The sequence below is a fragment of the Ursus arctos genome, unplaced genomic scaffold (genome assembly GCF_023065955.2).
Source record: "Ursus arctos isolate Adak ecotype North America unplaced genomic scaffold, UrsArc2.0 scaffold_21, whole genome shotgun sequence".
NCBI classification, from domain to species: Eukaryota; Metazoa; Chordata; class Mammalia; order Carnivora; family Ursidae; genus Ursus; species Ursus arctos.
In genome coordinates this window covers 37,614,267-37,638,134 of record NW_026622886.1, presented here as the reverse complement: position 1 = coordinate 37,638,134, position 23,868 = coordinate 37,614,267, and the positions used below count along the sequence as shown (strand labels likewise).

Genomic DNA, 23,868 nt, shown 5'->3' with positions numbered 1-23,868 from the left:
AGTTCAATAGCTATGATTTGGGATCCCACAGAGAATGGCAAGAGACTGAAGGGCACCTTGGCAGATTTGCCTTACAGTGACCCAGGTCATTAGCCTGCTGAACATTCCCTGGGCAAGCGTAACGTTCTGCCCTTCCACATTCCACCAGAACTGGGTTTACCTCAAATTATCCATTCCTTAATCCCGCAGGTTTCCACCAACTGCAGAGCGGCGGTGACCAGCAGACAGCCAGTCTGCGGGAGACTGCGCGGAGGAGCTCCACTCGCAGCCAACTCCACCCTGGGAAGAGGCCAGAAGCCCCACCCACGTCCAGGCACGTTCTCCTAGGCCGAGTCCCAGGGGCCGTCCGCGACCGCGGCGGTCACGTGACCCGAAGTGTGACGTAGGAGGAAGGAGACGCCATTAGAGGGAGGCGGAGAGGGAGTGCTCTTCGCCTTTTCTCGGGTGCCTGACGTGGTGGCGGGGTCCTTCATTCTCGGACTTCCCTCTGCCCTTCCAGGCTTCGCCCTGAGGAGGGAGTAGAGACAGCGCCTGGGGTTGGCTGGTCGGTGCGGAGGGGCCTGCGCCGGCCGCGACTCTGAAGGCGCTGCGGCGGCTGTGGGGTGCTCCGCGCAGCTTTAGGGCTCGGGCGGCCGGGAAACGGGATGGCTGCGGCCGGCGGCGGGGCGGCGGCGGGCAGAGCCTACTCATTCAAGGTGGTACTGCTGGGAGAAGGCTGCGTGGGGAAGACGTCGCTGGTGCTGCGCTACTGCGAGAACAAGTTCAACGACAAGCACATCACCACTCTGCAGGTGCGGGCCCCAGGGAGCGGAAGGTGGAGCCTTGGGGCCCCTACCCCTCCGGGGCTGTGAGGACTTTACTACCATGGTTCTCTGGATCTGGGCTCACAAATCTCAGGCCTGTCACCTCTGTCTTCGAATGCCTTTCTGAATTCGCCCTAGGGGCACGCGGGGTCGGGGCATCCTGTAGACATTTGGACAGGCTTTTGGGAAGGGAGTGGAAGGTCCCTCAAAAGTCCCCCGTGTGGCTGCGCATATCGTGGAGTCCCCCATATCGCTTGGCTAGTTTTCGCCTTTGATTCACTTCCGCTCGGGCCCTAGGTGCCTTCACCCTACAGTTACCGACTGTCAGCCCTTTTTCTTTCTTTCGGAATTAGGAACTTAGCTGCGGATTTGATTTTGCGAACTAGGTGATTTGTAACTTCAGCGCTTACTGATGACTAAGTGTTTACGCAAGTTCCATTTTGTCCTGTCTTCGAGTAACGTGCTGATTGGCAAAACAGTCATTTGTGGAGGGTTTTTGAAATGACCGCTTGCCGGTTATGGGTTATGCAGTTGCATTGCTGCCTGCGTGGGTCTGACTTATGGGGCAGTCATTCTGTGAGGTCGGTCGATCCACATGCACATGGAAACGTCATGTGACTACTAGCCAACAGTTGGTCCCCCAAACTAACAGTTTAGTCGCTGCTGCTGCTACTTATTTTCTTTGCTTGTAGGTTCGGGCCGGCTTTCTTCTGCAGTTATCTTATAGTTAGCTGGAAAAGTGTTAAAGTGTAATCATTGATTGGGGGTGAAGTCAGTCCTTTGAGGGAGATGTAGGCTCCTCCCTCTCCCAAAGAAATTAGTTTGCACGTGTTGGAAGAAAAATTTCGAACTAATCTGACTTGATCAATTTAGTTACAGGTAGTAAAATCGAGTGGACTTTTGAGCCTGATTTTTGAGGTTCATATCCCATCTCCATCTATTTAACTAGCTGTGTGATCTTGGGCAAGTTAATTAACCTGTCTGTGCCTAGGTTTCTTTATGTGCTAAAATGGCCATAATGATAGTATCTATATCTAGCTCATAGGGTTGTCAGGACAAGTATACATAAAATCACTTAGGACCTGGTTTATTGGAAGCTCTCCATCTTTATTAATGGCCCAAATTGCACAATAGATCTTAGTGACTGTGTAGTGGGTAAGAACATTGACACTATTTAATAGAATGCATAATCTCCTCTAATTGTTGTGACATTTGATATTTGATGCTATTATTAAACTACTGAGTCTAGAATTCACAAAGATGCTCTGATTCCATGTTCTATTTTTATTCCTGTTTTTACTTCTCTTAAGTAAAGCATAATATCTGAAAAAATGAATGTGAGGAAACTTCTTTTTTTCTTACATCCTTGAACAAGAGCACTTACACAATTTTAATAGTTGTTATTGTTGAGTGTTGCTAGTGAAATCAAGGAAGTTTGTAGCATAAATACCTATGATTATTTGGAATTTAGAACTTCATTTAGGTAAAGTAATAATAGCTAACATTTAGTGAGTTCTTACTGTGCTGAATACTTTATTTTTCTTCTGTCATTTAATTCTTATAACAGCCTATGAAGTAGTTTTATTGGTCCCATTTTGCAAGCAAGGAAACAGGCTTGGTTAAGTTGAGTAATTTACTGGCAGTCATATTTCCACAAGTCATGCATGATGCCCAAGCTGATATTTGAGCACAGATCTTACTTAAGTTTTTGAGCAAGTAAATCCCACTGCCTCTGGATATTGGTAAACCACCCCTTTAGTTGTTACCTTTGTGCTACAGATCTAAGATAAAAGAGAAAATCATTGTAATGGAGCCTTCCCCCCTTTTAAGATAATTTAGTCCTTTAACCTAAAAATTACACTTCCATTGTACATTTCAAAGACATCCTTGAAGCTAAAAGCAGGCTAAAGATTTTTAAATATTAGAGAGAAACTACTGCACCCTTCGCTGGAAAGGATGAAGTTATGGTAGATTTTCAGTATCAAAAACATAGCAGTCCTGATATTAATATTTACGTGACTGTCATCACAAACAGTGTCTGGATTATATTACAGAATTGAGGGTTTTGTTGCATACCAATGTATGGAAGCAGCATTGTGTCTACTCTCTCTTATATATGTTTATCTCGTTTTAATTTTTTTAGAGAATTGTGACCCATAAAACATAACCGGGTATGCTTTTAATTTCCAAGTGGAGAGGAGATCATGGATCAGAAGATCAGAAGACGTGAAGAGTCCCTCTTTTTTGTCAACAAAACTACCTATAACCTATCTTTGTAACATACTTTGTGTTGTGCAAAGTACACTCTCTTGCAATCTTATTTCAAAGAGTTATAAGACCGAGAGGAACCTGAAGTATTTTATCGTTCACTGTTTCAGTCTTTTGTGTAATATTTCAGTCAAGTGATTGTCCACTTTTGTCTTATCTCCTCTTAGAGGTAGATGAACTGGTATAGAAAGTGGAAAACTCACAGTGTCCTGAGATGGCCCACTTCATTTTGCTCAGTTTTAGTTTCCAGTAAGTTTTTCCGTATATAAAGCCAAAATCTGTTTCTTTGTAGTTTCCAGTTCCAGTTCTGTCCTCTGAATCTTGGTCACACAGGACATCCCTTCTGATAGTTGAAGATAGCTATCACACCCCTTGGTCTGTCTATTGGGTAAACAGCTCTGGTTCCTCTAAAGGAATCTCCAATGACATCATTCTAAGTCATTTCATTATTTTGACATCTTTTCTAGACACTTGTTATTTAATCATTGTCTTCTTTCCTTAAAATGTGATTCTTTGAGCTATAGAAATGATTCCAAGTGTGGTTTGAGCTGAGCAAAGCACAGGGTATCACCTTCCCTATTGAGAATCCTTTTCCAACACTGAAATAGAAAAGATTCTATGAGCTTGTGGACAGCTGTTACATTGATTAGTATTGAGCTTGCTGTCTTAGTCTTGCTTCCAAAAAAGGACATTACATCCCTCCGATTCTTTTTCCTTTAATTTTATAGTTAAGTTTTTTGTCCCTAGAATATTTGACCCATTAAAATTGGCTTTGATAGATTTACTCCAGTGGTTAAAGCCTGTTGATGTCCTTTTAAGTTTGATTTTATAATTCAAGAAACATGACCTGTGGGTCAGGCACTTGTTTGGGTTCTGGGCATGCAAAGAAGAACGTATGTTCCTTACTGTCCAGATTAACAACTCATTTTAACTTAGTCACCTGAAAATTTGCTAAGAATGTCTTCATTGTTCTCCTGAGGCATTAATAAAGACTGAAAAAGGGAGACAGAGGGCCAAGTACAAAGCTCTGCAGCAGGTCTCATTATTGTCCAGTGATGCATGACCCAAGGTGTATTTTTCTTTAGATGTGCAGAATTTTAGGGTGGGGCTTTTTCAGACTATGCATGGGCCATAGTCTGTCTTCTTGAGTGAGAAACAATGGAGTGTTGTACATATTAATGATAATGAAAACAGAAAACAGTTTAAGATTGATTGCTATGGGCTCCTAACTAGTGAACACAGAGCCTTTAATGAAAATGGTTATTCCAGCATTATAAATCTAGCTTTTTTGCCTTAGCTACATCAGTCTTGCCCACAGGGGATATCATGAGATGCTTTGTCAAATGCTTGCAAAGACAAGATACACTGTGTTTTTGCATTAGGAGGCCATATGATGTGGTAAAAAGAGACAGGACTTTGATAGACTTGGTTTTGCATGTTGGCTCCTGCTTCATAGCCATCATGATCTTGGCAGGTTATTCTAATGTTTGTAAGCCGACTCTTTTTTTTTTTTAAGATTTTATTTATTTATTTGACAGATAGAGACAGCCAGCGAGAGAGGGAACACAAGCAGGGGGAGTGGGAGAGGAAGAAGCAGGCTCACAGCGGAGGAGCCTGATGTGGGGCTCGATCCCATAACGCCAGGATCACGCCCTGAGCAGAAGGCAGACGCTTAACCGCTGTGCCACCCAGGCGCCCCTGTAAGCTGACTCTTGATCTATAAAATGAGAGGACCTTACTTATAGGATTTTTTTGTTTAAGATTTTATTTTTAAGTAATCTCTACACCCAACATGTGGCTCAAACTTAGAACCCCCCGGGATCAAGAATTGCATGCTTATTGAATGAACCAGTGAGGTACCCCTTCACTTACTGGATTTTTATGTTGGTTAAATAGAGAGCCATCATAGGTAAACTTCCTATCACAGTGCCTGGCACATATTTGTTTAAGAAATGTTTACTTCGTCTGCATTGGTTTCCTTCATGGTAATTCAGTCAAAAGGGTAATGGGATTAATTTCACATGAATAATTATTAATATTATTATTTTGAGAATCCATGCTGTCTCTGAAGGATCACTGCCTTTTAGTACTGCTCCTTTTACGCAGACCTTCTCCTAGGTTACTAATAATTATGAAGGAATCTTGTAGGTGAGCTCTCTAACTCAAGATCCTTTACCTAGCCCAGGAAACTTGATCTAAGTTCCCACAGTCTCTTATGTGGTTACCTAAGCAATTAAATTCAATGATTGTATATTTCATAACTGTTGAATATCAAACATTATGGTAGTTGGGGAATATAAAAATGATTAAGGTACTTTAACCATCAATTAGCTTTCTTGATTTTATTCCGAAATGTTTGAGCCATTTTGATTGTAACCATCTTTTATCTATGGTATGTCTCTTTATGTCTGTGCTCTTGGGTGATCATTTCATTTTCTTTAGTTGTATGCCATTTTTCCCCCTTATATGAAGGTGTTCTAAGATCATGCACTCTAATTTAAGTGCTTTCTATCACTTTCCACTAGTCTCTATATAAAAGTAACATTGTTTATAATCAGAACCATCAGTCATTTTCCCTTTTAGGACTCTTAACTGGAATTCCACCTATCTGCCTTCTGTAGTCTGGGGTAGGTGGCTGTCATTTGATGAGCAAAGCAGTCCTCTAAGATTGGCTGCACAGATAGTATCCTGATAGTTTGGCAAATGAGGAAACCAAGATTTGTTTTAAATTTTAGGGTCCCACAAGTAGTAATGGTGTACCATTTTTTCTTATGCTAAGTCTACTACTTTTTCCCCGCATGCACCTTAACCTTCTGAGCAACATTTGGCATTCAGGTTCTAGCAGTCGCTTTTATGCTTGGCATCATAATCTCTGGTCTAGGAATCTTGGTTTCCTTATTGGTAAGATTAGTGTTTTGAATGTCTGAAATATCTTCCAAGTATTTCTGGAAGTTCCATCAGTGTTGAACAGTCAATTCATTCACATCATCTTTATAAAATATAATAGTTGAAATTTCCACACCCCCCCTCCTTGGTATTTTACTAGATACATATGTGCTATGGAAGAATGGGTGATTTTTTTTTTTTTTTTAGAGAAAAGAGTTTTTCTGAATTGTTTTAAATTCCTAGTATATAATTATTCCATGTCTGATTGCCATTTTCTGCTTTGGGTTTTGAGCTGCTCCTCAGAAGTAACTTTTTGACTCTTACTTTCAAAGTATTTGTTTGAACTCTAAACTGATTATAATCCTTGTACTTTATGGAAACTAAGGACAAGAAATGTTGAAGTATTCAAGCACTCAGTTTTCTTTTTTTTTAATTGAAATATATTTGACACACAACAATGTGTAAATTTAAGGTTTATAATATGTAAATTTGTTACATTTGTATATTGTGATAAGATTGCCATTGTAGCAATCCAGTTTAGTTCTCCAATAGCTAATTTTTATTGCCTTGCTAGAGAGGACTAATTTATAAATTACCTAACTCCTTTCATGTCTTAATGAAGTAGTAATAGATACTTTAAATACTTAAGTCTGGAACAGTGTTAGTGATTATAGCAAAAATAATGTCAGTGTTTAGTTTTTATGTATACACCCAGACACACACAATAATGAAAGTCTGTTGGACTTAAAAGATATTAGATAAAAACAGAAAAGTCTTTATCTATAATTCATTTACTTTGCTGCTTTAGGTATATTGCTTTGCCAGGGGGTTGCAAGCACAGCAAGTGGATCTGGCTAATAACAACAACAAATACAAAAAAAAAAAATTGATTAAACAAGTTATGAAAAGACTTTCATTTGGCAGATGTATTTTTTCTTATTATTTCCTATAATTCTTTTTTTTAATAGAGGTTTTTAAAAAGTATCCACTATGCTTTTGGATACGATGTTGGGTAAATAAGCATCACATGCAAATGACAGATGTTGGCCTCAGGTAATGTGATTATTGATTTGTTAATACCCCTAAAGTTTGGAAGATGAAGTCATTGGAATTATAAGTAGTGGTGCTGTAACTCAGGGTTCAGAGGAATAAGGTGGGAGATCTACCATTGTTTTGATCTTCATTACTTTGTGCCTACCCTGAGAATGTATTTTTGGGAGTTGAGTTGGTATCCAGGAACACTTAGCATTCATGTGGAGGAGTGCCAGGTTAAGAATGTGTTCTAGAATAAACAGCTTTGTGCAATGGAAAAAGCACTGTGGAGTCAAACAGTCTTCTGCCAACTGCAGCACCCAACTGACTTGTCTGGCCTTGAGTGAGTCACTGTATTTCTTTAAATCTCAGGTTCACAACTGTAAAACTGAGCTAATTAGCTACTTCTCAGCTTTGTTACAAAGATTAAATGTTCTAAGTCCAGCACAGTGTTTGGCCCACAGCATGTACTATTTTTTTTCTTCCTATATTTCTAGAACCTTTTAAATTGATACTGTAATGCCACTTTCCCTCCCCTTTCTAGACTGGGAATTCTTCACTGGGTAAGTGTGTGAAATTGTTTTTGGTATGTGCATATGAGTAGTGTTCTTGGGAGTAAATCCGTTCATGGCTCTCATCAGATTCTCAAAGAAGTCAATGATCACTCCTCCTTCTCACTGTCACTCCCATGTAACAAGAGCCCGTGCCCCAGATTAAGTATAACTACAAGTGGTATCTCAGTAGTCTATCCAAATTAAGTATGCCTCATAGAGGTGGTTAAAAAAGATGAGACAAATGCCAGCCTTTTGATTGATTACTACTATCTTGATCTTACATAAAATCTTTCAGCTTTAGTCTCACATATAATTGTATTTGTTTTTTAAACATGATATTTGTTCTTTAAGAAAATATCTGTAACATATTAAAGACTAAGAATATATATAAAATGGGACAATTTATATTATACTAGGAATCTTTCCATATAGTGCTTCTTAAGTATTTCATTATGAAGGAGAAAAAAAAAGATGTAGTGGGGATCCTTGCATAATATATCAGATATTTGAGTTAAAATAATTTGGTTTATAAGGAGACTTTTAGGAGCACATCTCTTACATATATTGAGTTTTACCTGCACCGATTTACCTAGGCACATTGTAGATATGTTCATCTACAATAACAATATTTGTGTGTCAACACTGGTTCTTCCTGCTTTCTCCACAAGAGAAGTATTATTTCAGATCTCAGTGTGGGAGATACCATAGCATAGTGGTTATGAGTCGTGTCTGGAGCCAGACTGCTTGGATTTCAAATCCCACTATGTCACTTACTGTGTGACCCTGGGCAGGATACCTTTCCAGTGTCTAAGTTTCCACATCTGTAATATTTAGATAATTATATCTTACTCAGGGTACTATGACAATCAAATGAGTTAATACTGAAAAGCTTTTAGGATACTGCCCATTTCATTGTAAGCATCATGAACATGTTAAATAAAAATATGTAATCTAGTTGACAGAAGACTTATACTCACAAAAAGATAACTTAGGATATAAGCAAGGCAGTATATGCTGTATATTAAAGGTTAGGTTCCCTGTAATTCTTCAGGTTAGAGAAAGTCAGTGTGGGTTGTATGGGTGGTATGAGAAAGCTTAAAAATTCAAGAAAGAAGAGTATGGGTCATGAACTGAACTTGGATACATGAGATTCAAATAGAGAAAAGAGAATACATCAGATTAGGAATTTTATGAATAAGCAGAATTGGAGGTATGTATGTAAACCATGTAAGTTGGAGAGTAAGTGGAGAAATACTGGAAGCTATCTTAGGAAGATAGATGTGGACAATTGTTTAGGTCCTTGAATACAAAGATAACAGATTTTTGCTTGTGGATTAGGGCTCCCTAACTTTTATAAAGGAGAAGCTTGTGAATGATACTATAAAAAGTGCTCAGCACGGTACTTGGTGGAAGGTAAGCCTTCAGGTAACTGTTAGCTAGCATAACAATAGTAGTAGAAATGAAAGTATAGAGTTTCACTCTATGGATGTGATTTCACTGTATGGATGGGCTATCTGTGTATGTTTTAAAAATTGCCTATTGAGGGACACTTAGGTTATTTCTTTTTTCTTTTATAATTGACACTGATGAGCATCTTTCCATAAAACTGTATATCCATTGTTCCGTTGGAGAGACTTAACACTGTCCCTTAAACTCATCATGGGAAGGTGGTATTAAGTTTCCAAGGAGATGATGGAGGAAAAGGAAATGATGAAGCTTTATCAGCTCTAATTCATTCCTCTCTACTGAGAAGTCCCCACAAATCTCATGACAAAAAGGTTATTTAGATATTAGCTACCAGCAGGGATGTAGTTCAAGTAAACTTTCTAGAAATGGTATCTTACTAGAATCCTTCAGTGAGTTATGGTAAGATTTTTTTTTTTTTTTAATCATGGAGGCTTTAGGAAGATAATTTGGCATGTCAACTAGAGTGTGAGGTGAGACCAAAGATATTATAATAATATGAGATTGGTCATCCGAGAAATCCAGAGTAAATATGAAGCCAAGTCTTCGTAGGATTTTTTTGGAATATAGAATGTCACGGGAGGAAGAATGTTCAATGATGATATTTCTAAGATTCTAAACTTCAGTGACTTGGGGAATGTAATCAAAATACTAATGTTGGAATGGAAGGCCAATTTCGGAAGGAAGATCAGTTTAATTTTAAAGGTATTTGAGAGAAGAGAGGCATTTAAGTTGACCTACCTATTAAATATTTGGATAGGATTCAGATTTTGAGTTTCTTTATATAGCATTGATATTGAAACCATGAAAATGGTTGAGTTCAAGTAAATTATACAACTAATAAGGGGCAAAGCTGAGATTCAATTCCAAAGTTCTGATTCACATTTTTTTTTTTTTTTTTTGAGAGAGAGAGTGTGTGCAAGAGCAGGGTGGAGGGTGGGGAGGGGGAAAGGGGAGAGAGAGAATCTTAAGCAGGCTCCACGCTAGGCGCCAAAGCCGCCTCACAACCCTGAGATCATGACCTGAGCTGAAATCAAGAGTCAGACACCCAACAGACTGAGCCACTAGGCGCCCCTCGAAGTTCATATTCTTAGCTCTTGTGGTATAATGAGTGGGAGAAGTCCTTTGGTCACATTTATTGTCAAGACATGTATTTGGTCTTCTCATTTTCCAAGTTTTCTTTTGTTATTTTGCTATTTATTTTATACCCTTTTCTATGTAATCTTTGTTTCATTTGATAAACGATCTTTAGTGTAGTTTGAGTTTTAAAGGAAGACATTCCTGGATTTGATCTCAGCTCTGCCATTTGTATCGATCTGTGGATTCCTTAGTTAATTACTAAATTCATTGGCTTTTTCTTAATTCTAAAATTCTTTGGCGTGCATACAGCAGAAAGTCCTTCCTGAAATCTGGGCTCCTTCTCCTTCAGTAATAATTCACCATCCTGGCCTTTTATCTGTTTTACCTTACTTCTCTGTACTTTCTTTTCTGTAGGTACACCTAACTGTGACTGTCTCTGCATAGCTTTGGACTTGGCTCTCTATTCCTTTTTTTAATACATACTTTTTAATTATTTATATATTTATTATTATTTATATTTTTAAAATATGTCAGCTGACTCTGGATTCTGATTATATTTCCTCTTCAATTACTGTGGATTCTCTTTTTTCTATCTTTGTGGGCTTGGTTCAAGCCCTTTTTGTTTTTCTCTCCAACTTTGTAATAGCCTTCTGTCTCCAGGTCTAGTCCTGTCCTTTCCAGTCTAACCTCCCTTCCTATCCCAGAGTCATTCTCTTAAAATATAGATCTTATACCTCCCCACTGCTTTAAAATCCTTCAGTGATTCTCCATCATCAACAGTATTATTCTTCTTAACACTTACTCCTTAAGATGAATTAGGCATTTCTCTAAAAAAAAAAAAGAGGTCAAATGAGTTTGGGAAATGGTCGTATAGATGCAGTTAGCTTTTCTTTTGGCCAAGTCTTAGTGTGCTAATGTGTATTATGAATGTTCAAAGGGAATACAGAGCAATATGCTGTGCTTCCCTAATACATCTGACTGTAGTATACATTTATACATTTTTTTAAAAATACATGTGTCTTGAAACAGGTTTTATTAAGACCCACAAAGTAGAGTCCATACATCTAGACATTGATGTCTATCTTTGCCTATCTTTCTGGTCTCATCTCTGGCACTGACCATACTAACTTGTTGGAGTTCTCCATGGGGAGGGAGTTATGTGTTTCAGCTTCAGTGGCTTTACCCATATGTTGGAAAAGCCCCTATTACTCCTAAACGGGGGAGATCATCACCTTCTCTTCTGAAGCCGGCTTTAACTCATCCAAGGAGGCTTTACACTTCATTTCTCAGCACTCTCTTTAGAGTCTACTTGGCAAGACCCTCCCATTTTAACAGTTGTCACATGATATTGTACTGTTCTTTACATGTTCATTTCTGCTGTAGACTATAAACTCCTTGAAGGCTAGAACCATTTCCTTTCATTTCTGTAACATTAGTACCTGGGATAATTATTAGATATAAATAAATAATTGAAGTATAAAATAATTGCAGGAATATTTCAAATTATATTGGTATTCATACAGTTAAGTAAACTACCAGTAAATATATATCTTTTATCTCATTTAGAAATCTCTTAGCTCTTTCTATAATGAGTCAGTAGGGTGACATCAAATTAAATGCTCTAAGAAAAATTTTTATGGGGAAAATCTAAGAAAATACTTAATTATCAGTTTTTCATTCTTTTTTTTAGATCTTTTTATTTGTTTTTATTTTAAGTAGTCTCCATGCCCAACATGGAGCTCAAACTCGTGGCCCTGAGATCAAAAGTCACATGCTCTACCAACTGAGCCAGCCAGGAGCCATGTTTTTCTTTCTGTTTTTCATAATTTCATAAAGCAAAATACCATTTTTTTAGATTACAATATAAATAATGTTCTGTCTTCAGTGAAAATAATGTTTGGTAATTAATAAGAACTCAGTGATTACTTTTTCTCCCAGATAACTTGAGTTTCACATTGAGATTATTTTTCCATCTATAGTTCTTGGGATAAGAAACATTACTTTATATGAAATACTGTTTAACGTATATCTCTTTTCTTAGGCATCATTCTTAACGAAGAAGTTAAATATTGGTGGGAAAAGAGTAAACCTAGCTATATGGGTAAGTTAACCTTTTCAATTGAGTGAATGGAGGCTTCTCCTATTCTTTGTACTCTAATTAATTGGCTCAAGGAATAGGAATTTGAATAATTGGCTCAAGGAATAGGAATTTGAATTTCTGGATTTTTTTTTTAAGTTAAGTTTAGTCAAAGTTGTTTTTTAATAAACATTTTTTCTAACATCAGGCTAAGAATTACACAGTTGTATACATGAATATTGCTTATCATAACATTTGAGCTGGGGGAAGGGTAAACTCAGAGGGATCCCATGTCAGAGAAAGAACAGGGTGGGTGGACAGCCTGTCTGGCCTTTTTCCCCTCTGTGTTTCTATGTTCCCACTTTCCAAAGCAGTGCCAGTAGAGAATAGGGCAAGGGTAATGCATCAGAATACCTTTTGGCCAGTAGTCCTGGTGCATGCTTTCTTTCCTTGTCTTCTCCCTCTGTGGGGAACCTAAATTTAGGGCAAGGCCTATTCCTGGCTTATAATGCATCTTGGGCATTCTTAACTCTTTTTTTAGTGGGGGTGGGAAATTTGCTGAGGAGTAAGAGGGTTGGGAGGGGAGAAGTAACTTTCATATAACGGTAAAACATTAAATATTGTTTGTAATGTCTAAAAATTTTTTGTAACCTGTTTTTTTCTCTTAACAGTGTTTTGAGGTTATCTGTAACTTCATGTCCCCCAATTAATCCAAAGTTTACTGTAGTTGCAATAGCAGATGTAATTTTTTTCTTCTGATCTAATAAGTGTTTGTTGCTTTATTTAGGATACAGCAGGTCAAGAGAGATTCCACGCTTTGGGTCCAATTTACTACAGAGATTCAAATGGAGCTATTTTAGTTTATGATATAACAGATGAAGATTCCTTTCAGAAGGTATTCTATTTACTTATGGGTAGATGACTTAAATAGAATAACAACACTAATTTTTCAAGTCTCCATTCGCATGCCTTTGTTTACTAATGTAATTAGTCTTGGTTTTAAAAGTAAAATAAACTTGTATATAAATGGTTACTGCTCATATTTGTTAATGCGATATTTAATTCATGGTTACATTTTGAATAACAGTTATTAATAAGTTTATTACCTAGCTAATTTGAAATAAAACTTTATAAAAATCAAGGAGCTTTTTTTCTCCCTATTAAAAAAATATCACATGTATTTCTTGATTCCGTATACACTAGGCATGTGAATACTTGGTATGGCTGCATGGGCTCCCTAGTTGTAAAGAGGAAAAAGAAGAACTAAATCAATTTTAAGCCCTTTCTTCTCACTAAATGTCCTGGAGGATATAATATAAATTTTAAACGACAGTCTAGTTAGTATTTATTTTAAACCTTCTTCATTATTTTTCACCCCTTTTTTTAAAAATTTTTTTTAAGATTTTATTTATTAGCATGAGCAGGGGGAGGGGCAGAGGAAGAAGCCGACTTGCTGCTGAGCATGGAGCCTGAAATGGGGCTCCATCCCGGGACCCTGAGATTATGACCTGAGCTGAAGGCAGACCCTTAACAGCCATCCAGGCACCTTTCACCCCTCTTTTAAACATACACCACAAATGTAGAGCTTTTAAAGTTGTTTGGAACCAAAAATAAGTTATCATTAAACTTACCTGTGAATTCTCGTCACAGTCAGGATGGTGATTAATTACTTATTTCACCCTTCCTCTGAAAGCCCCTCTTGGAATAAATTTGTCAAGGGTATGTAACTAAAAGGGGTAATTTCCACAGCAGAAAGTGTACTCGCCTTGAGTTACAGGCTTGTTCCTGTTGAAATTGCTTGCCTTTTTAGTTTCAGTTTTAGGTGGGGTTTTTTTTTTCCATTTATTTTTCAGTGTTTAACTGATGAAGCAACTGTGCAAGTTAGTCCTTGGATTATTACATGTGGAAAAATTTAGTCCAAGGAGTAGAAAAAGGGAATGATAAAGTAACTTGCAGGTTTAATGATACTTGAAAAATTTATTTGGGAGCTGCTGTTTGTTGTCCATTCCTGCCTTTTGACATAAATGGAAATGGTTTGAGTGTTTTATTGATTAAGAGAAGGTTGAGTCTTTTAGGTTGAAAAGTGACCATTTATCTCTTGCTGTATAACAAAACCCCCAAAATTTGGTGGCTTAAAACAATGTTGTATTGTTTCTCATGATTTTGTGGGTTGACTGGGCAGGTTATGTGGTGTTATAAGAGTCACTCAAACAGCTGCACTGAACTTTGAGTTTGGTGGGGCCAGGACCATCTAGGAAGGTTTGTTCTCCTCCTTATGGTCTCTCACTCCATCTGGTGTGTCATCCTCTGGTGCTGTCTCCGCATGCTCCCTCATTATTCCATATTCTGGCCTAAACTGTTTACATGACAACTGGATCCCAAGAGTAGCTGCCAGGCCTTCTTAAAGCTTAAGTCTGGAGCTGGCATAGCATTACTTCTGCCACATTCTCTTGGTCAAAGCAAGTTAGAAGGCTAGCCCAACTTCAAAGGGAAGGGAAATAGATTCTACCTCTTTTTTTTTTTTTTTTTAAGGTTTTAATTATTTATTTGAGAGAGAGCGAGATAGCGAGAGAGAGAGAGAGTACACAAGCAGGGGAAGAGGGAGAGGCAGGCTCCCTGCCCAGACTCTACTTCTTGATGAGAGGATTAGTAAAAAAATTTGTAGCCATCTCTTAACTCACCACAGAATGTATGGGGGTGATGAGTAGGATGCCTGCAGAAGGGTATCTAATTTGCAGATGAATAACACATTTTTTTAAAAAAGTTGGTTAGATTTAGTAGGTTATGATACTATGTATATAGGGAGTAGAGTAATTTGTAATTGGATTCTGGCATGTTTCCTTTGAAATGATGAGGATGTACATTTTATACCAAATTGTCTCATTTTTCTTATGTGACATCAACTAGGGATGGAAGTTTAGTGCTTCTCTAAAAACTTTCTACATACATGTGAATGAAACAAAAAGATGGGGCTGTACTGAGAAAACTATGGTTCAGTGCTCTAAGATAAGGTGGTGATATTGATTACCTTTCCTTTTATAAAGGTTTGGGGTTTATTAAAGACAGTTCCTCTGTATTCTTGTAGAAAACAGGAATGTGGAACTGTTACATTTGTACCGTAGGACCAGATGTACAGTAAATGCTTACTTACCACGTATTTAATGTAAGTTTTGTAGTTTAAAGATGTGTGTGCATTTTTTTGAAGAAGATATAAGTTCTGTGTGATTTCATTACATGGAAATTAAATTCCATTACAAAAAATGAAGGAGGTATTCAAGTTTGTTCTTTATCCTATTTTATTGTAATCAGCATATTTAAAATCATGAGTTCAAAAGATGAATTTACTTAATTTGAATGTACCCAACTGTACCTACTGCTGTGCTTCATCCATGGTGAAAAATCTGTTACTAGAGTCATTGTATTCCAGTGGTTCTCCACCAGGCAGTAGCAATGTTTGGAGACATCTTTGGTTATCACAGCTAGAGGGTGGTGCTAATCTCTAGTGGTAGGAGGCTGGGGATGCTGCTCAATTTCATACATTGCACAGGGCAGTCCCTCACAACAGAGTTAATCTGAGCCAAATATCAGTAGTGCTGAAGTTGAAAAAAAACCTGTCATCCACTAAAGGTTGAAAATTTATTTTGGTACTCTTTTGGGTTCCCATATACATTTTTCCCCCTTTTAAGTGTGTGGCACAGAAGCTTCTTTGCCCTCTAATTTGGAACCAATTGGAATACAAAAGACTCAATTTTAAGATGTTTTTAAGTCCAAAGTGACTCTACAAGCATAGGCTGGAGTTGATGTGCTTTTGCTCTAGCGAATAGTTTTGCTTAGGTCTGTGGAATATTTATGAAAATTTATAATTAGAGGTGGAATGACTTCTCACTCCATTGGATGTTTGTATATTGTGGTTTGCAATATAATTTGTCAATAACTGATCCTACAGTTAATCATTTCTAGTAACTAAATGTATGGACTGTTAGACAAATTCTGAGGTATTTTGACAATGTGGAGTTCGGGGTGTTGTAATGATAGTCGTTGCAACAGAACTTAATATTTACTCTTTTGTATACACAGGTAAAAAACTGGGTCAAAGAATTACGGAAAATGTTGGGAAATGAAATCTGTTTATGTATAGTTGGTAAGCATCATTACTTTTTTAAATTTAAAATGTCCTCTGTTTCAAAAAAAAAAAAAGTGCTCTGCTTCCTTAATGTTTTATTAGAGAATAGCAAATAAGTCATTCTCATTTTTAAAGTTATGAGAAAGAAAGAAGAATGATATTTTAATATTTAATATTTTAGAATAACTTATGATTTGGAAGTGATCTTTCAGGAGATTCAGACTTCAGGGAAGACCTTGGGGAGCAAGTGGGAAAAAAAATTTTTTTTTTTTAAATTTTATTTATTTGACAGAGAGAGAGACGCAGCGAGAGAGGGAACACAAGCAGGGGGAGTGGGAGAGGGAGAAGCAGGCTTCCTGCTGAGCAGGGACCCTGAGATCATGACCTGAGCCGAAGGCAGACGCTTAACAACTGAGCCACCCAGGCGCCCACAAGTGGGAAATTAACCATGTAAACTTCCAACTCCCGGCCTTGCTTCAATTTGATCTTTAGTTTTTCCTCATAAGATTTTCTGTAGAAAAAAATAGTTTAGGAACTACTTTAAAATAAAATTAAAACTAATGACTTAGGCTAGTATTCTTGTTTTATATGTTTAACTATACACATTTTTGAGTTAAGGACAAATTTGACTCCCAAGTATATGACCAAATCATGATAGTAGGGTGGAGGAATATTCTGAATGGGTAAAATAAAGGAACTGTAGAACTCACTCTTGGACTTCTGAAATTTCTCTTTGGTTCCCTTTTTCTTTAGATTATTATTTCAATAATATAACTAATTATTGAGCAATAAAGTATACCAGACACTATGCTGTGTTCTTAGTAGACATTATCTCATGTAATCCTCTTAATTTTATGAGGGCTTTATAGAGGAAGCTGAGTCCTGGAGATACTGGATAACTTGTGCAATATCAAGCAGCTATGGAGATGGGATATGAATTGAAGTCATTCTGATTCCTATACTTTGTTATTAATCCTTATGATGAATAGACTCATGCTGTTTTCTTTCTTTCTGCATGACTGCTAGAATAACAATGGTCTAGAAGAAACCAGGGTAATTTTAGTGGAGGACCTAGAATGGAATGGTCAATGTGGGCACATTTGACTTTTCAAAATTTTTACTTATTTAATTTATTTTTTTAATTTTATTTATTTATTTGAGAGAGAGAGAGAGCACAAGCAGAGGGAGCGGCAGGCAGAGGGAGTAGCAGGCTCCCCACTGAGCCAGGAGCCCAGTGCAGGATTCGATCCCAGAACCCTGGGATCATGACCTGAGCCTGAGGCAGAAGCTTAACCTTCTGAGCCACCGAGACATCGCAAGAATTTTTTTTTTTTTAAATTTTACATTTTTTACATTGTCTTACCATTAGATTGGCAAACTGCAGTTCCAGATCAGGGTACATATCTGGGGGAAGAGGCCAAGGAGATGATTTGGCCTACTTTTTAAGTCTAGATGCTAGATGTTAGGCTAATGGCAGGAGTATTTCAGAATGGAACTCTAAAGTAGTAGACTGCATGGGACTTTGGGCCAAAGCTATATCTAGTCATTAGTGAGTTCACCTGGCTTTGTCTGGTATCTGGGACTTAATGGGAGTGGAAGTGGCCACATTAGGCGAATGACTAAAGATATGATTATTTGGGATTCTGGTTATCTCTCAGAAGAGGGAAAGAAATGACTAACATATACTTGAAGTCAAAGAAGCGTCAAGAGTTTGTTACTTGACCCACGTTACAAAGTAACATTAAAAAAATAGCTGGATAAATAAAGCTTATGAATAATTAATTTGGACTGTATATTTTTCATGTTCATATTATAAGAAGGTTTAGGAATATTGATGGTAGCTTACTGCCCCAAGTAGGGACAGATAATTCTCATTTAATGTTACATAATGTCTATTAATGATTGGTATAAAGCCTAAAAAGTTCTCACTCCTTTTCTGTTTCTAGTGTGACATGGAATTTTAGTTGTAATTCATTGTTGAAAGAATTTTGAGAGCCCATTTACCACAAAAGGAAAGTTTCACAAAGTTACTATATCTGTGTAACCAGTAACTTAGAGGTCTCACCTGTGTTTCTTTTTCATCCCAACACTGTCCCAGCTGCCTTCCCCTCACCATTGCCCACCTCCAGACACTGTCTTGACTTTTTACTGCATGGACTAGTTTTGTTTTGAATTTTATATAAATGAAATTATATAGTATGAACTCTTGTATCTGATTTTTTGGCTTTACATTATGTTTGCAGGATTCGTTGTTTTTGTATATAGTTGTAGTTCATTTTATTCTCTTTGTTCTCTAATACTTTATTCTATAAATACTCCACAATTTATCCTTTTGTTATTGATAGGCATTTACATTATTTTTTCTACATACTGATTTTCATTCTGTTTTTTAGAGTAGTTCAGTGTTTATTTGTTTTTCTGTTTTAGTTCTAAATTCAAAATAATAACACTACTTCCCAGGATTCAATGTAATTTAATGAAAATTAAACAGTAATTTGGAAAACCCTTGGCATAGAGAAGGCCTTTGACAAATATTTGTTCCTTTTCCTCTAAATAAGACAATCTTTCAAACATGTGGATGGTTTACCTGAAATCTTATAGTCTCTAGTCTTCAGTTGCTTTTCATTTGGTATAACTTATGGACATTCTTATCATCCTGATTATTTTTTTTCTAGGCTTATTTCACTAGAACACTAGAATCCAAATATTGTTGAGCCAATGTATACTTAAATGGCTCTCTTTTTAAAATTCTCCCATTACCGTTCTACCAACACTGTCCCAAGATTGCATACATTTTTTACTATCCATGTCACAGTGTCTCTGTTATGTAGATTGTAGTTAACAAAACTCCGAATCACTTTTTTATAAGTATTGCTCTTCTGTCAAGCTTTTCCCATCTTTTTCTTATATAATTAAGTTATTTAAACTTAAGTGTAGGAATTTCAACTCATGTTTCTGAATCTTTACGTTTGATGATATCGTCTACTGGCTTTTTCATGTAAATTAAATACTTAACCTTCTACGTCCTTACCTAAACCACTTACAGTGTGTTAACCAGTGATGGAGAACCCCATACCTTGCTAGCAGAGATTTTTCCCTCTCTGTTTTAGTTAGTCCACTGATTAGCACTCTTAGCTGTGGTTGCTCTATTTGATAATATTTTGCTTCTAGTCTGTCCTTAACATTTGTATGTTTGTTAAACAAGTAGTTATTTTTAGTAGTAGTTACCATTTATTGAGTCCTAGGTACTGTTCTAAGAACTATACATTTATGCATTCATTCAGTCTTCGGACAGCACTACAAGAAGGTATTGTTGCCATTTCCATTTCACACATGAGAAGTGGGCTGAGAGCTCGGTATTTCCCAAAGTACATAGCTAGTTAGAGGTAGACCTGGGATTTTAACTTAGGTCTGTCTGCTATATCGAGCCCATATTCTTAACCAGCACTATATATTGCTTACTACATATACTATATACCAGTTTTGGGAGTATTCTAGTATAAGAATAAGTGAACAAATACAGATGGTCCTTGTCTTCCCAGAGCTTATTGTAGAGAGAGGGAGAAGAACAAGCTATTGTTCTATATTACAATAAATGCTATGAAGGGGGAAGTACAGAGTGCTGTGATAGCATTAAAGCAAACCTAACTAAATTTGGAGGGGAGGGAAGTTAAAGGAAGACTTCCCAGAGTGTTGGATTAACTAAATTAGCTAGATGAAACTAGTAGGGTGGTAATAAAAAGTGTGTTGCCTATCATGGGCTTTAATTTTCTCATAATAATATTGATTTTCCATTTGATCATTCACTGTGATGAATATAAGCTGATATTAATAACTGCTTTTATTGAGTATGTACCAAATGCTAGATCTTTTACATTATCATATTTTCATATCAACCATGCTGTTTGTTAGCTACATTTGTATAGAGTGATACTAAGATTAGTAATTTTCCCCCAAATTATATAGTTATGAAGTGATCTAGGACAAAAACAAGCTTTATCAGGTTTAAAGCCTTTGAAAACTTATTTTGACTAGCCCACAAACCACCATACAATCTAAGCAAAATAGGGTTCTAGCTCTTTATTGCCATTAGGCCATCTGCCCCTACCAATGGGTATATCCCTTTCATGTTCTTAATTCAAATGTGTATTTATAAAGAAAATAAAGTTTTTACTATTCTTAGCAGGGTGGCTTTTCCACCTGCTTCAGCCAATTTTCCCCCCTAATCTTTATAGTACTATACTTAGTTGGTGGTAATCCTTTTTTCAGGTGTTTCAAAACTATTAGAAAGTTCCCTATATAGCTGCATAGTAGCATTGAAATAGATGAGCCTCAAAGCCTTAATCCTTTACATGTCTTGCTTTTAAAAGAACTATAGGCACTAAAAAGGTTTTGAGTTTGGAAAGATGTCAGTCACCAAAATGCAGTTTTTTATGACTTAATCTGTGTAATCAATACCTTTATGGACACTGATTGTTGAAAGAAATAGTGGTAAACAAAATTTTTTTGTTTAATAATTAGCTTGCTAAAAGAGTTATTTTAATAATAACTAGATTTATTAAAGTTAGGTAAATTTAGAATGTAATTAGGTAAGAAAGCAGTGTCTGAATAATTTTCCCCAAATTTCGTTTGAGGCATTACTCAAATTATCTCTCTCTATCCTTATTTTTTTAAAAAATGGATGTTGATAATTCTGGTAGAATTTGAAAACAGAGGCATTATATATTGAGAAAAACAACTCATAGGGTTTTAGTTAATTGTAACAAAAGTCTCCCGTTTTACGAGTGGCAGAATACTGTGCTTCTGTTTGTTGGAACCACTGGCCACTAGGTGGTGCTTTTTGCATTCTTCATAGCATAAAACAACTTGTTTTTCTTCAGGTGACTGTCAGATACATTGTAATATTTAGCAGATTTAAAATTTTATTGACAAATATAATGTAGGAAATCCGAATATGTTCTTCTTGCTGAGTTAAACAGAACTGTTCAAAGAAGGAACAGTTCATTACTGAATTTGTTGGTAATCACTGAGCTTTAGTATATACTCTGTTTCCTTGTCATGCTTTGGCTATGGTGTCAGATAGTTACTTGCAGCTGCCCATAATTGGGTGCTCAGATTATTTGAGGTCCTCTATATACAGACTCTCTGGGCTTGTACTTCTCAATTGTAAGCATCAGATCTTTCATTGGGTGCTTACTTCAGTCCTTATCTGAAATTATCTTCTAGATTCTCTAATGTTCCTAGAAAAGATGACCTTATTTACAAAGGTTTCCTTTTCCCCCCCTTATAAGTCATAATAGAAATGAAAATATTTGTCTGAAATATCCTTTCTTAGGGTGTTTCCCCCTTTTTCTGTTATTTCTATTACCTTTAGTATTCTGTGTCCAGCCAACTCACTTTAACCTCTACCCTGTATTTAATAAGGAATCTGCATTTTGCAGTTTCCTCACTTTTATTCTGGTGGCTTTTTAGCATAATCTCAGTTTTGTCCCATTGTTTAAGAAGAGCTAACCTTATTTTCAGTAATTTTAAATTTGCATGATGTGCATGTATTAAGTTCTCACATGTTGTCAAACAGTACAGTTTCCTCTTCTGTGGTAGTGAAATGCTTTCTCTAACCAGTTCATTATCAGTTAGTAAACCAAAATACCCTTAGGGTCCAAGAGGCTGGCCTAATACATTTCATCAATAGTAAGGTAGCCTTGCTTAATTATTGACTGGCTGTATGTTGATTGGGGACCATTTACATTTGGCTAAGAATCATAGTTTATCCCTAGGTTCCCAAGTGACTCTTAGTCTCCGTTATATCCTAAATCAAAGAATAGTGCCTGTCTCTTTGGAAAAGTTGTTTTCTCTGACAGAGGCTGCGGCTTCAGGAGGGATATGCATTGAGCCATTTGAGGGAGGTTGAGGCGTTTACCTTGACAGTCATGATCAACCCTCCTATCATAGGCTTTAACTTTGTAGTTTTAGGACATGTAGAAGTCTGATGGGGATTTGTATTATTTTTCCAGGTGATTAAAATGGCAGTTGTGTATTTAGAATTGGCTTTGTTTTGTTATAAAAATGAATCAATATTAAGAAATGGCATTTCTACTTTTTCAAACTAGGTAATAAAATAGACCTGGAAAAGGAGAGACACGTTTCCATTCAAGAAGCAGAATCGTAAGTGTTCTCCCTTCCCCCCTCCCTCTAGTCACTCCCTAGTAGCAGTCTTTCTCTTTGCACAATGTGCTTTACCATTTAGGTATTACTCAAACCTTTTAATATAAAATGAGCTGTTGGATTCAGTGAAGCATTGGTAATTTCTGGACATTTGACAACATCTAAAAATATTCCATTCTCACTTCTCTTTTTGATTTCAGTAAAAAAATGTAAAGAGTGATGCCCAAAAAAACCCTATCCTAATCAAATAGTGAGTCACAAAAGCTTTTATTAAAGTATTTGGGTTCCCAATTAACTTAAAAATGTCAAGTCTTGTTATTCTTATGTTCTAATTTAAAATTTGGTTCAGTGTATCTTAATTTCACTAAATGTGGGTTAATTAGTAATAAGTCACTAAAATTGCTACTTCAAAAATTCAAATAGCAGTTAATGACAAAGTATGAAAACTTTTCTTGTATCAATCACTGATGTTACTTGTTTTTTAAGGTATGCAGAATCTGTGGGAGCAAAACATTATCATACTTCAGCCAAACAGAACAAAGGAATTGAGGAACTCTTTCTTGACCTTTGTAAAAGTAGGTATACTCAGATTTTGTATATTTAGAAATTGTTCTTTTAAAAATATTGGTAATATTTTTTAAGTAATGTTTTATAGTCTCAATGACCACATTGATGATTTCTCACATCTACCAGTACTATTATTTACTTAATATTTTTTCTTAAACCATTTATTAAAGCTTAAATACCTACTTTAGCCCCATTTCAAGAAGTAGTTAATGGACGTGAAATCATGAAATCGTTGGATATGGTATGTACTAAATACACATGAAAATAAATGCATAACTGTCAAAACAGGAGAATACACAGATTTAAGAGATGTAACAACCTGCTGAAGTAGATGGATCTTATTTGGATCCTGATTTGACAATGTAGTAAAAAAATTTGTCAGACAGTGGGGACTGAATACTCACTGGATATTTGATGATATTAAGAAATTATTGAGGGGCACCTGGCTAGCTCAGTCAGTAGAGCATGTGACTCTTGATCTCAGGGTCCTGAGTTCAAGCCCCACATTGAGTGTAGAATTTACCTAAAGAAAACATAAATAAAATAAATAAAAACAGTAAAGTGAATCTTTAAAAAAATATTATTGAGGTTCTGGTTCAAGGTAGTCACATCTTCTCCCATAGACACACTGAGTCTAAAGCTATATATGGAACAACTTCCTCTTAAAACCTAAAGGCTGGTTGAATGACAGCTGTACTTTGGACAAACAAGAAGAAAACCACATCTAAGAGGGTACACAATCTTGCCATAAACCCCATCCCTGGTGTGGTTACCCACAACCAAAAGGGAACTCAAAACTCATAACTTCTCCCTAAGGAGTTGAGTTTGAACCCCACAGTGGGCATCTCA

At 36.6% G+C, this 23,868-nt stretch overlaps 1 protein-coding gene across 1 annotated transcript in view; it reads left to right on the top strand.

Annotated features, from left to right (window-relative positions):
• The first annotated feature begins 364 nt into the window (after positions 1-364).
• The window catches only part of RAB21 (RAB21, member RAS oncogene family), a 36,765-nt gene continuing 13,261 nt past the window's right edge, over positions 365-23,868 (top strand). The window contains exons 1-6 of the mRNA XM_026500018.4: positions 365-791; positions 12,129-12,188; positions 12,952-13,059; positions 16,242-16,305; positions 22,398-22,452; positions 22,939-23,027. Coding sequence (XP_026355803.1) covers positions 645-791; positions 12,129-12,188; positions 12,952-13,059; positions 16,242-16,305; positions 22,398-22,452; positions 22,939-23,027 — 523 coding nt within the window. The 5' untranslated portion in view covers positions 365-644. The remainder of the gene's footprint in view (positions 792-12,128; positions 12,189-12,951; positions 13,060-16,241; positions 16,306-22,397; positions 22,453-22,938; positions 23,028-23,868) is intronic.